General features: G+C 34.7%; 1 protein-coding gene across 1 annotated transcript; it reads right to left on the reverse strand.

Moving 5' to 3' along the window:
- Nucleotides 1-10,889: 10,889 nt before the first annotated feature.
- LOC111140118 (olfactory receptor 6C6-like) lies at nucleotides 10,890-11,825 on the reverse strand (the record flags this gene model as incomplete). Its single annotated transcript, XM_022492491.1, is given in 1 exon segment — nucleotides 10,890-11,825. A coding segment is annotated over 1 exon segment (930 nt), but the record flags the coding sequence as incomplete, so codon positions are not given.
- Between the last annotated feature and the right edge of the window lie 607 nt (nucleotides 11,826-12,432).

A 12,432-nucleotide genomic window follows, 5' to 3' on the forward strand; every position in this document is an offset into this window, starting at 1 on the left:
GAGAGATTCAACATTTTAATAATTGTATTTCTCATCCATGAATTGCTTATTCATAACTCTTGTTCACTTTGGGGGGTTATGTCTTCTCATTTACTAGTTGGAGATATTTATGTATTTGGATATAAACTCATGCTGAATTTCTTTTGTTGAATCAAGTTTTCAGAACCTCTCCTTAACTTATTTATGAGGTGCTTCCACTCAAAAAATTGTATCATGAGTTCATGGTGACCTATTCTTTTTAGAGTACTTTTTTATACCTACTTCAAAATCATGTAAATATTCATTCATGTTTACTATTTCTATGGTTTTGCTCTTCCCATTTGCTTTTTTAATCCACCCAGAATTTGTTCTTATATAAGATATGAATCTGTTTTTGTTTCTTTTAAATAAATAATCAACTTCTCTAATATAATTAGGCTGGAGACAACATGAGAGTTTGGACAGTGAGTCACTTAGAACACCAAAGCCATGGTATCCCCTGCAAGTAATGTTTTTAGCTCAGAGAACATGGGTCTGAGAAATTAATATTTCTTGTTTTTCAGGAAAAAGAAAAAAGGTTTCTTAGTATCCTCAATATAAGTGTCTAATTTTAGCAAGGCCAAAGCACAGTAGTATTTCACTCTTTTCTGTTATTTCACTTCACCCCATCCACCCTCACCCTTTCCATTCCAGAATACCTGTGGTTTTTTTTCCTTATTTGTTTTAATAATCATACTTTTTCTTCTCTTTTAGGGTGTTCATAGTCACATATGGTCTTTTCCCTTTGGCAATTCAATTCATTTCTACTCATTCATCCATAACACTTTGTTTGTTTGTTTGTTTTTGTTGAATATTGCTGACACACAATGTTACATTAGATTCAGGTGTACAACATTGCAATTCAGCAAGTCTATACATACATTGTGCTATGTTCACCGTGAGACTAAATACCATCTTTCACCACACAGCAGGATTACAATAGCATTGACTACATCCCTTCTGCTGTACCCTTTATTCCTCTGACTTTTTATTTCGTAAGTAGAAGTCTGTACTTCCCAATCTTCTTCACCCATTTTGCCCATTGCCCCAACAGTTGCCCATTGCCCCAATGGCAACCATCAATTAGTTCTCTGTATTGATGGGTCTGTTTCTGCTTTGTTTGCTGGTTTACCTGTTCATTTTGCTTTTTTGATTCTACTATAATTGAAAGCATATGGTATTTGTCTTTCTCTATCTGGTATATTTCACTTGGCATAGTATCCTCTATGTTCATCAAAGTTGTAAATGACAAGATCTCACCCTTTCTATAGCCAAGTAGTATTCCATTGTGTGTGTGTGTTTGTGTATACATATATACATATATATATATATATATATATATATATATATATATCCTCTTCTTTATTAATCTATCAACATACACTTGGATTGCTTCCATACCTTGGATGTTACAAATAATGTTACAAAAAATGTAGGGGGGTGCATATATCTTTTGGAATTAGTGTTTTTGATAAAATATTTTTATTTTTTACAATGGTAAGCAAAGTGATTTGTGTTCCAAAACCACTGGTTTTTTATTCACTATTATAAGTCACTAACATGGAACTGACAGTTTTTTTTTTTTTTAGATTTTTATTTATTTATTTGACAGAGAGATCACAAGCAGGCAGAGAGGCAGGCAGAGAGAGAGGTGGAAGCAGGCTCCCCTAGAGCGCAGAGAGCCCGATGCGGGGCTCGATCCCAGGACTCTGAGATCATGACCTGAGCCGAAGGCAGCGGCTCAACCCACTGAGCCACCCAGGCGCCCCGGAACTGACAGTTTTAAAGGAAAACACAACTCAGCCACTTTCATGAATTTGTCCATTTCTTCCAAGATACCCAGTTTGTTGGCATATAATTTTTCATAGTTTTCTCTTATAATTGTTTGTTCTGTGGTGTTGGTTGTGATCTCTCCTTTATTATTCATGATTTTATCTATTTGGATCCTTTCTCTTTTTTTTTTTTTTTTTTTGGTAAGTCTGGCTAGCAGTTTATCAATTTTATCAATTCTTTCCAAGAACCAGCTCTTAGTTTCATTTATTTGTCTTTATACCATTTATTTCTGCTCTAATTTTTATCTCCATTCTGCTACTGTTAGGCATTATTTGCTGTTCCTTTTTTAGCTCCTTTAGGTGTAAGGTTACGTCATATATTTGAGACTTTTCTTGCTTCTCAAGGTAAGCCTATACTGCAATACACTTCCCTCTAAGAACTGATTTTAATACATCCTAAAGGCTTTGGGCTTTCGTACTTTTAATTTCATTTGCTTCCATGTATTTTTTTTTTTTAAGATTCATTTGTTTATTTCAAGGGGGGTCAGGCAGAGTGAGAGGGAGGGAATCCTCAAGCAGACTCCCTGCTGAGTGTAGAACCTGACTTGGGTTTTGATCCCAGGATCCTGAGATCATGACCTGAGCCAAAATCAAGAGTTGAATGCTCAACTGACTGAACCACTCAGGTGTCCCCTGTGTATTTTGTTAATTCAGCTTTAATTTCCTGGTTAACTCATTCATTTTTTGGTAGGATGTTCTTTAATTTCCATGTAATTGAGTTCTTCTTGAATTTTTTCTTGTGGTTGACTTCCAGTTTCATAGTGCTGTGGTCTGAAAATATGCATAGTATGATCTCATTCTTTTTGCTCTTGTTGAGGGCTGATTTGTCAGCCAGTATGTGATGTATTCTGGAGAATGTTCTATGTGCATTCGAGAAGAATGTGTACTCTGCTGCTTTAAGATGAAATTTTCTGAATATATCTGTTAAGTCCATCTCGTCCAGTGTGTCATTCAAAGCCATTGTTTCCATGTTGATTTGCTGCTTACATGATCCATCTCTTGTTTTAAGTGGGGTATTAAAGTCCCTTATTATTTTTGTATTATCATCAATGAGGTTCTTTATGTTTGTTATTAATTGATTTATATATTCAGGTGCCTCCCAAGCTGGGAGCATAAATGTTTACAATTGTGAGATCTTTTTGATGGTTAGACCCCTTAATTTGGATATAATTCTCTTCATCTATTATTATGGTTTTATTTTAAGATCTAGTTTGTTTGATATAAGCATGGTTACTCCAGCTATCTCCTGATATCCATTTGCATCATAGGTGGTTTTCCATCCCCTCACTTTCAATCTGCAGGTGTCTTAAGGACTAAAATGAGTCTATTGTAGAAAGCATAAAAATGGATTTTTTTTATCCATTCTTATACCCTATGTCTTTTGATTGGAGCATTTAGTCCATTTACATTCAAGTGATTATTGAGAGATATGAATTTAGTACCATTGTGTAACCTGTAAAATTGGTATTCCTGGTGATGTTTTTAAGTCCTTTCTAGTCTTTGTTGCTTTGGGTATTTTTTTTTCTCCATTCAAAGAATTCCTCCTAAAGTTTCTTGCAAGACTGATAAGTGTTTAAGAATGCCTTTAGTTTTTGCCTGGAAAACTCTTTATCTCTCCTTCTATTCTGAATGAAAGCCTTGCTGGATAAAGAATTCTTGGCTGCAGGTTTTTCCCATTTAACACATTGCATATTTCCTTCCATTGTTTTCTGGCCTGCCAAATGTCTGTGGCCAGATCTGCTTAGAACCTGGTCTGTCTCCCATTGTAGGATAAGGACATTTTTCTCTTTGTCCTTTCCAGGTTTCTTTCCTTATCTATGTATTTTGTGAATTTGATTATGATATGCCTTGATGATGGCTGGCTTTTGTTGAGTTTAATGGAAGTCATCTGTACTTGGATTTTGATGTCCATGTCCTTCCCCAGATTAGTGAAGTTTTCAGCAATAATTTCTTCAAAAAAAACCTTCTGCCCCTTTCTCTTTCTCTTCATCTTCTGTGAGTCCTATGATATGAATGTTATTATGTTTCACTAAATCGCTATTTCCCTAAGACTACCTTCATAGTCCATTATATTTCTTTCCCTCTTCTTTTTTGTTTCATTATTTTCCATACTTTTATATTCTATATCACTGAGTTGCTCCTTTGCTTCATCCACTCTCCTTTTCATACCCTCCATTTGAGCTTACATTGCGGTTATTATGTTTTTAATTTTGGCCTGACAACATTTTAGTTCTTTTATCTCTGTAGTTAGGGATTCTCTAGTGTCTTCTGAGCTTTTTTCTAGCCCAGTTTTTATCCTTACAATTGTTGTGATACCTCTCTAAGCAGGCTCTCTCCTTACCACTACAACACCTGTCTTAAACTTTCTTGAACTATTCTCCAGGGCTTCAACATGAGATCTTTGGTGTTCGTTTCCTCAACATTCTCTCTGGTGCTAAACTTTTCCTTCCTTATGTCTTTTATTATTTTTAAAAGCTATAATTCCTCTATTATCACCTTTCTTTCCAGAGTCCTTACAGAAATCCTGCCTTCACTTGAACCCTGAGTGATGTAAGACCCATGCTGTAAGAATTTACAAATTTATGATTTCTTATAATTACAAAATTTTGTGATTCCATATATAACTGACAGTATAGCCTTAAACCAAATATGCTGATTCATGAGAGATTAGCAAAGACAGGATGTCAGACAGTGTATTATTCCTCAGCAACTCTTTGCAGGTATAAACCCTGCAGGGTTGGTTCAACATCTGCAAATCAATCAATGTGATACAACACATTAATAAAAGAAAGAGCAAGAACCATATGATACTCTCCATAGATGCTGAAAAAGCATTTGACAAAGTACAGCATCCCTTCCTGATCAAAACTCTTCAAAGTGTAGGGATAGAGGGCACATACCTCAATATTATCAAAGCCGTCTATGAAAAACCCACTGCAAATATCATTCTCAATGGAGAAAAACTGAAAGCTTTTCCGCTAAGGTCAGGAACACGGCAGGGATGTCCATTATCACCACCGCTATTCAACATAGTACTAGAAGTCCTAGCCTCAGCAATCAGACAACAAAAGGAAATTAAAGGCATCTAAATAGGCAAAGAAGAAGTCAAACTATCACTCTTTGCAGATGATATGATACTATATGTGGAAAACCCAAAAGACTCCACTCCAAAACTGCTAGAACTTGTACAGGAATTCAGTAAAGTGTCAGGATATAAAATCAATGCACAGAAATCAGTTGCATTTCTCTACACTAACAATAAGACAGAAGAAAGAGAAATTAAGGAGTCCATCCCATTTACAATTGCACCCAAAACTATAAGATACCTAGGAATAAACCTAACCAAAGAGACAAAGAATCTGTACTCAGAAAACTATAAAGTACTCATGAAAGAAATTGAGGAAGACACAAGAAAATGGAAAAATGTTCCATGCTCATGGATTGGAAGAATAAATATTGTGAAAATGTCTATGCTACCTAAGGCAATCTACACATTTAATGCAATTCCTATCAAAATACCATCCATTTTTTTTCAAAGAAATGGAACAAATAATCCTAAAATTTATATGGAACCAGAAAAGACCTCGAATAGCCAAAGGAATATTGAAAATGAAAGCCAAAGTTGGTGGCATCACAATTCCGGACTTCAACTCTATTACAAAGCTGTCATCATCAAGATAGCATGGTACTGGTACAAAAACAGACACATAGATCAATGGAACAGAATAGACAGCCCAGAAATAGACCCTCAACTCTATGGTCAACTAATCTTCGACAAAGCAGGAAAGAATGTCCAATGGAAAAAAGACAGCCTCTTCAATAAATGGTGTTGGGAAAATTGGACAGCCACATGCAGAAAAATGAAATTGGACCATTTCCTTACACCACACACGAAAATAGACTAAAAATGGATGAAGGACCTCAATGTGAGAAAGGAATCCATCAAAATCCTTGAGGAGAACACAGGCAGCAACCTCTTTGACCTCAGCCGCAGCAACATCTTCCTAGGAACATCGCCAAAGGCAAGGGAAGCAAGGGCAAAAATGGAACTATTGGGACTTCATCAAGAGCAAAAGCTTTTGCACGGTAAAGGAAACAGTTAACAAAACCAAAAGACAACTGATAGAATGGGAGAAGATATTTGAAAATGACATATCAGAGAAAGGGCTAGTGTCCAAAATCTATAAAGAACTTAGCAAACTCAACACCCAAAGAACAAATAATCCAATCAAGAAATGGGCAGAGGACATGAACAGACATTTCTGCAAAGAAGACATCCAGATGGCCAACAGACACATGAAAAAGTGCTCCACATCACTCGGCATCAGGGAAATACAAATCAAAATCACAGAGATATCACCTCACACCAGTCAGAATGGCTAAAATTAACAAGTCAAGAAATGACAGATGCTGGCGAGGATGTGGAGAAAGGGGAACCCTCCTACACTGTGGGTGGGAATGCAAGTTGGTGCAACCACTCTGGAAAACAGCATGGAGGTTCCTCAAAATGTTGAAAATAGAACTACCCTATGACCCAGCAATTGCACTGCTGGGTATTTACCCTAAAGATACAAACGTAGTGATCCGAAGGGGCATGTGCACCTGAATGTTTATAGCAGCAATGTGTACAATAGCTAAACTATGGAAAGAACCTAGATGTCCATCAACAGACGAATGGATAAAGAAGATGTGGTATATATACACAATGGAATACTATGCAGCCATCAAAAGAAATGAAATCTTGCCATTTGCGACGACGTGGATAGAACTAGAGGGTATCATGCTTAGTGAAATAAGTCAGTCAGAGAAAGACAACTGTCATATGATCTCCCTGATATGAGGAAGTGGAGATGCAACATGGGGAGTTAAGGGGGTAGGAGAAGAATAAATGAAACAAGATGGGATTGGGAGGGAGACAAACCATAAGTGACTCTTAATCTCACAAAACAAACTGAGGGTTGCTGGGGGGAGGGGGATTGGGAGAAGGGGGGTAGGGTTATGGACATTGGGGAGGGTATGTGCTATGGTGAGTGCTGTGAAGTGTGTAAACCTGGCGATTCACAGACCTGTACCCCTGGGGATAAAAATATATTATATGTTTATAAAAAATAAAAAATTAAAAAAAAATAGCAAAAATAATGTGTATCGCCGAAGGACATCAATGGATACCTGAATCCGTTGGCTGGCATGGGGAGTATAGGGAATGGCTCTGAAGACACAAAGGGAATTTTTTAATATGATGTGATATTCTAAATATGCTTTGTCAGTAGTTGTCTAAATATATTGGATTAAAATTATTGCACATGCTTTTATGTAAGGTACATTAATATATTTCTTTACATTGACATAACTGTAATGAACCAATAATAATTAATTTATAGATGGTTTAAAGTATGGGAAGACCCCCAAACAGAGACATAAGTAAATCATACCTTGAATTTCCTCCAAGATTCACTAACATTTGTATAATATAAGTGATTTTGACCAATGTCTGAACTTCAATTATTTCTACACAGAACCTCTGATAAAATTTATAAATATTATATATTGCAATCAACTTCTTCCAAACTCCTGTTCATATTGACCCTTTTTGACTCCTTCCTATGAATCAAAAAATGTTCTTAGTGACATCTAGCGTGGTAAATCCTTACGAGAAAATTTTCAATTTACTTTGCCCAGATCCATCAGAGAAATCAGTTTCCATAGCATCTCTAGCTTTATGAAATGTATTTCTAAGATTATAAGACTTGAAAGCCAGAATTACCCCTTAATCCACATACTGCTGAATGGTGGTGTTAACAGTCATGAAAACAATATAAATTGTGTTGTACATCTCCATTAGAGCTCTGGAATGGTCAGGTGCTTGTCAATGAATAACAATATTTTGAAAGGAATCTTTTACTGAAAAGTAGGTCTCAACAGTGAACTTAAAATATTCATAAACCATGTTTGTTTATAAACAGAGGTAGTGTCATTCAGGCCTTGTTATTCCATTTATAAATCACAGGCAGAATACATTAAGCATAATTTTTAAGAGGCCTAGAACTTTCAGAATGGTCAATGAACATTGGCTTCAAATTAGAACCACAATCTGCAATAGCCTTAACAAGAGTGTCAGCCTAGCTTTTGAAGTTTTGAAGCAAAGCATTAGCTACTCTTTATCTATAAGTCCTAGATGCATCTTCATCCACTATAAGTCTTTTTCATTTGCACTGAGTGTATGGTTTAGTGTAGTCACCTTCATTAATTACTTTAGCTAGATCTTCTGGATAACTCACTTCAGCTACTACATCAATCCTGCTTACCTTGTACTTTGCGTTACGTAGATGGCTTCTTTCCTTAAACCTCATGATGTGTGCTTGCTTCAGATTTTTTTTTTTTCTGTAGCTTCTTCACCTCTCTCAGTCTTCATATAATTGAAGAGAATCAGGGTCTTTCTCTAGATTAGGCTTTGGCTTAAGGAATATTGTGTTTGATTTGATCTATCCAGATCAATAAAAATTTCTCCCTATCAGCAATAAGGATGTTCACTTTCTTATCACACATGTCTTTCACTGAAGTAGCACTTTAATTTCCTTTAAGAGATTTTCTTTATATTCACAACCTGGCTAAGTGGTACAAGAGAAATATTTTTAATGTGCTTTTACCCATGTGTATATCTTCTTTAAGTCCTTTGTCTATATTTTGTTGAGTGTTTTTTTATTGTTCAGTTGTAGGAGTTATTTTATGTAAATTTAACCATGGAAGTGCCACATTCTATCCAAGAAAATAACAAAACTTAAAAAAAAATTAAAGATGTCCTAAATAAATGAAAATAAAAACTCATATTACTTGATAGGAGACCTGACATTGTTAATTAAGAGGGTAACAGTTTCTAAACTGACCCACAGATTCAATATAATCCTTATTAAATTTTCAAGTGCTCTTTTTGCATAAATAAGCAATCTAATCCTAAAATTCATAGGGAATTGCAAGTGTCCCTGAATAGCCAAGACAACATTGAAAAAGAGGAACAAAGTCGAAATAGTCATACTTTCCAACTTCAAATTTCATATAAAGCTACATTGATCAAGAAAGACAGTATGATACAGGCATAGCAATTGAGCAATAGCTCAAAGGAATAGAACTGAAAGTCTATTATAGACCCATACATTTATGGTCAATTGATTTTTAACTAGAGTGCCAAGATTATTCAAAGGGGAAATAATAGCTTTTTCAACAAATCATGTTGTGCTAACTATTTTCATGCAAAAGTTGACTTTAATCTCTACCTCAAACCATACACAAACATTAACTCAATAGAAACCAAAGACCTAAAAGTAAGGTATAAAACTATAAAGTTCTTAGAATAAACAGCAGGTATACATCCTTGCAACTTTGGATTAAGCAATGATTTTTTAAATATGACACCAGAAGCACAAGCAAGGAAATAAAAATTAAATTAAAAAATTTACTTCATCAAAATTAAACATTTTATGAACTAAGGACTCTATCAATAAACTGAAATGACAACCCAAAGAATGAGAAAAATAAAAACCAAATCTAATAAGGGTCAAATAATTTTTAAAGTGCTTATTGGAAAGCTTTGAGGGCCTTGAATATAATAACATGAACTTATTCCCTTGTAATTGCCTTAGAAAGGAAGATGGTTAACAATGTTGGCTTAAGGGGTGTCTGGGTGGCTCAGCGGTTAAGTATCTGCCTTTGGCTCAGGGATCGAACCCCACAGGAGCCTTCTCATCCTTTTCCTTCTGCAGCTCTCTCACTCTCTCTCTCTCAAATAAATAAAATCTTTAAAAACAAAAAAACAGTGTTGGCTTAAAATAGTAAAACAAATCAGAACACAAACCTGAGCTTAAATTGTTTTCTTCTCAGGGCCACATGGATAGGATTACAGTATTAAGTACTTTTTTTCACTCATATTTCTCTGATGGCACATTATATCCAATACAGAACGCATTATAATTCATGGATTTCTTTGCACGTCCATTTTTATTATTATTTTTTTATCTGACAGGATACCGTTAATACTCACTTCTTCAAAAGCATTTTAAGTATGAGTGAGTACATGCAGGAATGGGCAGAAGAGAAGGCGAAAGGAGACCCAAATCATTTTTTAAATATTTTTTCAGTGATCCCATATGACCAAATGTCCAACCATTCCTCTTTTTTTTTTTTCATAAATATCTCTGGAACCATTTCCTGGACCTTCAGATTCATTGGCATTATTACATTTCAACTCTCAAATAACCCATTTAGTTTAAAATATAAGCCTTCCAACTTGCCTCCTAGATGCTAATATCCAAAAACCCATCCTCAACACATTTAACATAGTGTCTTTATAAGGTAAAAATCTGCTTGCATAGGTTTTATATTAAAAAAGAAAACTCTCAAAGGTACCACCTGCATTAGAATCACCTACTATCCATGTTTCTATATTGTACTCCAGATAAATTGAAAAGACATTTTAAAAGTGAGAACATTGACTTGTGTGTGTGATAAACATATCATATGTGTGATCCTTAGTCATTTCACATTTTCAGGTCTCTAAACCTACCAGATAACGTCCTGCTACATTTTAGAACATACGAGCTTTTTATGACTTGAAGCCTGTCTTTTTTTCTTTCCGTGTTGAAACAGGTGAGTCACATTTGAAGAACTTCCTAGAGTTCCAGTAGTGTATATTGTTATATTGATGTCTGTATTATTCTTTAAAATTCTAATGATGAATATCATTTAAAATAATTTTTTGAGGAAGTCAGTACCATGTTTTGTAGAATAAAAGAAATTTCACATTTGTATTGATAACTCAAGATAATACTCTACTATAGCACAGAAATGAATGCATCTAATCATATAGAGAAGTAGGAAGGAAAAGATGCACTGTGCTGAAATGTTTGGTTAAAATGTTGTGAAGTGAAAAAATATTATGAGGTGAACTAATTGAAGGACAGAATAAGTAAACTTATTAGATGACTCAAAATGTTTATTTACTTTCTTCTTCAAGGTTTTAAAATTAAATTTCCTCTTCATTTTTTGAAAAAAAGAGAAAATCTTTTGGAGTGTGTCCTTGAAAGCTTGTTTCACTTGCTGGTTTCTGAGAGTATAAATGAAAGGGTTTAATAAAGGGGCAACTGAGGTATAAATAACACTTACACCTTTGGATAAAGTCACCCTTTCCTTTGCTGTTGGCTTTATGTAATTAAAGATACAGCTACCATAAGTAAGGGAGACTACAATCATATGAGAAGAACAAGTAGAAAAAGCCTTTGTTCTTTTCTGAGCAGAGGGGATTTTTAGAATGGTCTTGATAATATATGTGTAAGAAAGAACCAGTAGCAGCAACATGACTAGGAGATTTATAAGAGATAAGACAAACGAAAGTAATTCCAGTAAATGAGTGTCAGTGCAGGAAAGCTGCAGCACAGGGGAAGAGTCACACATGAAATGATCAATTACTTTGGAAGCACAAAAATCCAGTGTCAGTCCTGAGGCCAATGGTGGAAACGAAAGCAGAAAGCCAACTGTCCACGAACTGAACAGAAGTTGGTAACACACTTTGTTGTTCATAATGATGGGGTAACGTAGAGGTTTGCAGATTGCTACATACCGGTCAAAAGACATGGCAGCCAGGAGGTAAAATTCTGTAATTTCTAATAAGAGGAAAAAGAATAACTGAGATGCACAACTATTGTAGGAAATTATTTTGTTTTTAGTCATGATGCTTATCAGGTATCTGGGGATACAGACTGTTGTCAGTGAAGCTTCCAAGAAGGAGAAATTTCGGAGGAAAAAATACATGGGAGTCTTGAGGCGGGGATCTAGCAAGGTAAGAAGGATGATGGTTAAGTTCCCCACCACACTGAACACATAGTTTAGAAGGAAAAATATAAAAATCACGATTTGCAATTGTGGGTCATCAGTCAATCCTAGGAGAATGAATACAATCTCTCTTGACTAATTCCTCATTTCAGACCTGAGTACTATTAAATAGAGAAAGAAGACAACTTCAGAACTGGAAAAAAGAGGATTTTTATGAAAGCTACTGGTAGGAAAAAAGAAAAAAACGTAGTAAGAAATGTAAAGAAGTTTTAAAAATTGATCCAATTTAACAGGATAGATGATACTTAAAACTGTATTAACCTTGGTCAATCTAACTGATTGTTGCGTTTAAGTGACAGTTATGATAAGAACACTACTAAACTTTTTCTTTTTCCCTATTTGAACTTGAAAGATCATTTAAATTTTAGCTGATTATTTCTGAATGAGGTAAATTCTCTTTCATGTCTAAATAGAACAAAAGCTTGACCTTAAATATATTTTCTATGTATAGCTTAAAAATCATTGAAAAATTTCTCGTAACATCCAGAAAATTAATACTATATATTATATATACAATATCTATATGTAATTTGCTCTTCAAAAATTCTTAGCTCATTAAAACACTTAAAAATTTGTGAAATATGGAAATAATGACAGTTACATACTATTTCTATGATTGAAATATTCAGATATATACCATTATTTTGTCCCAGTGCAGTACTTCCCCATTGTTCCTTTATCTCATTTCACTTAATTATTA

The sequence above is a fragment of the Enhydra lutris genome, unplaced genomic scaffold (genome assembly GCF_002288905.1).
Source record: "Enhydra lutris kenyoni isolate GAN:26980312 unplaced genomic scaffold, ASM228890v2 scaffoldscaffold173, whole genome shotgun sequence".
NCBI lineage: Eukaryota > Metazoa > Chordata > Mammalia > Carnivora > Mustelidae > Enhydra > Enhydra lutris.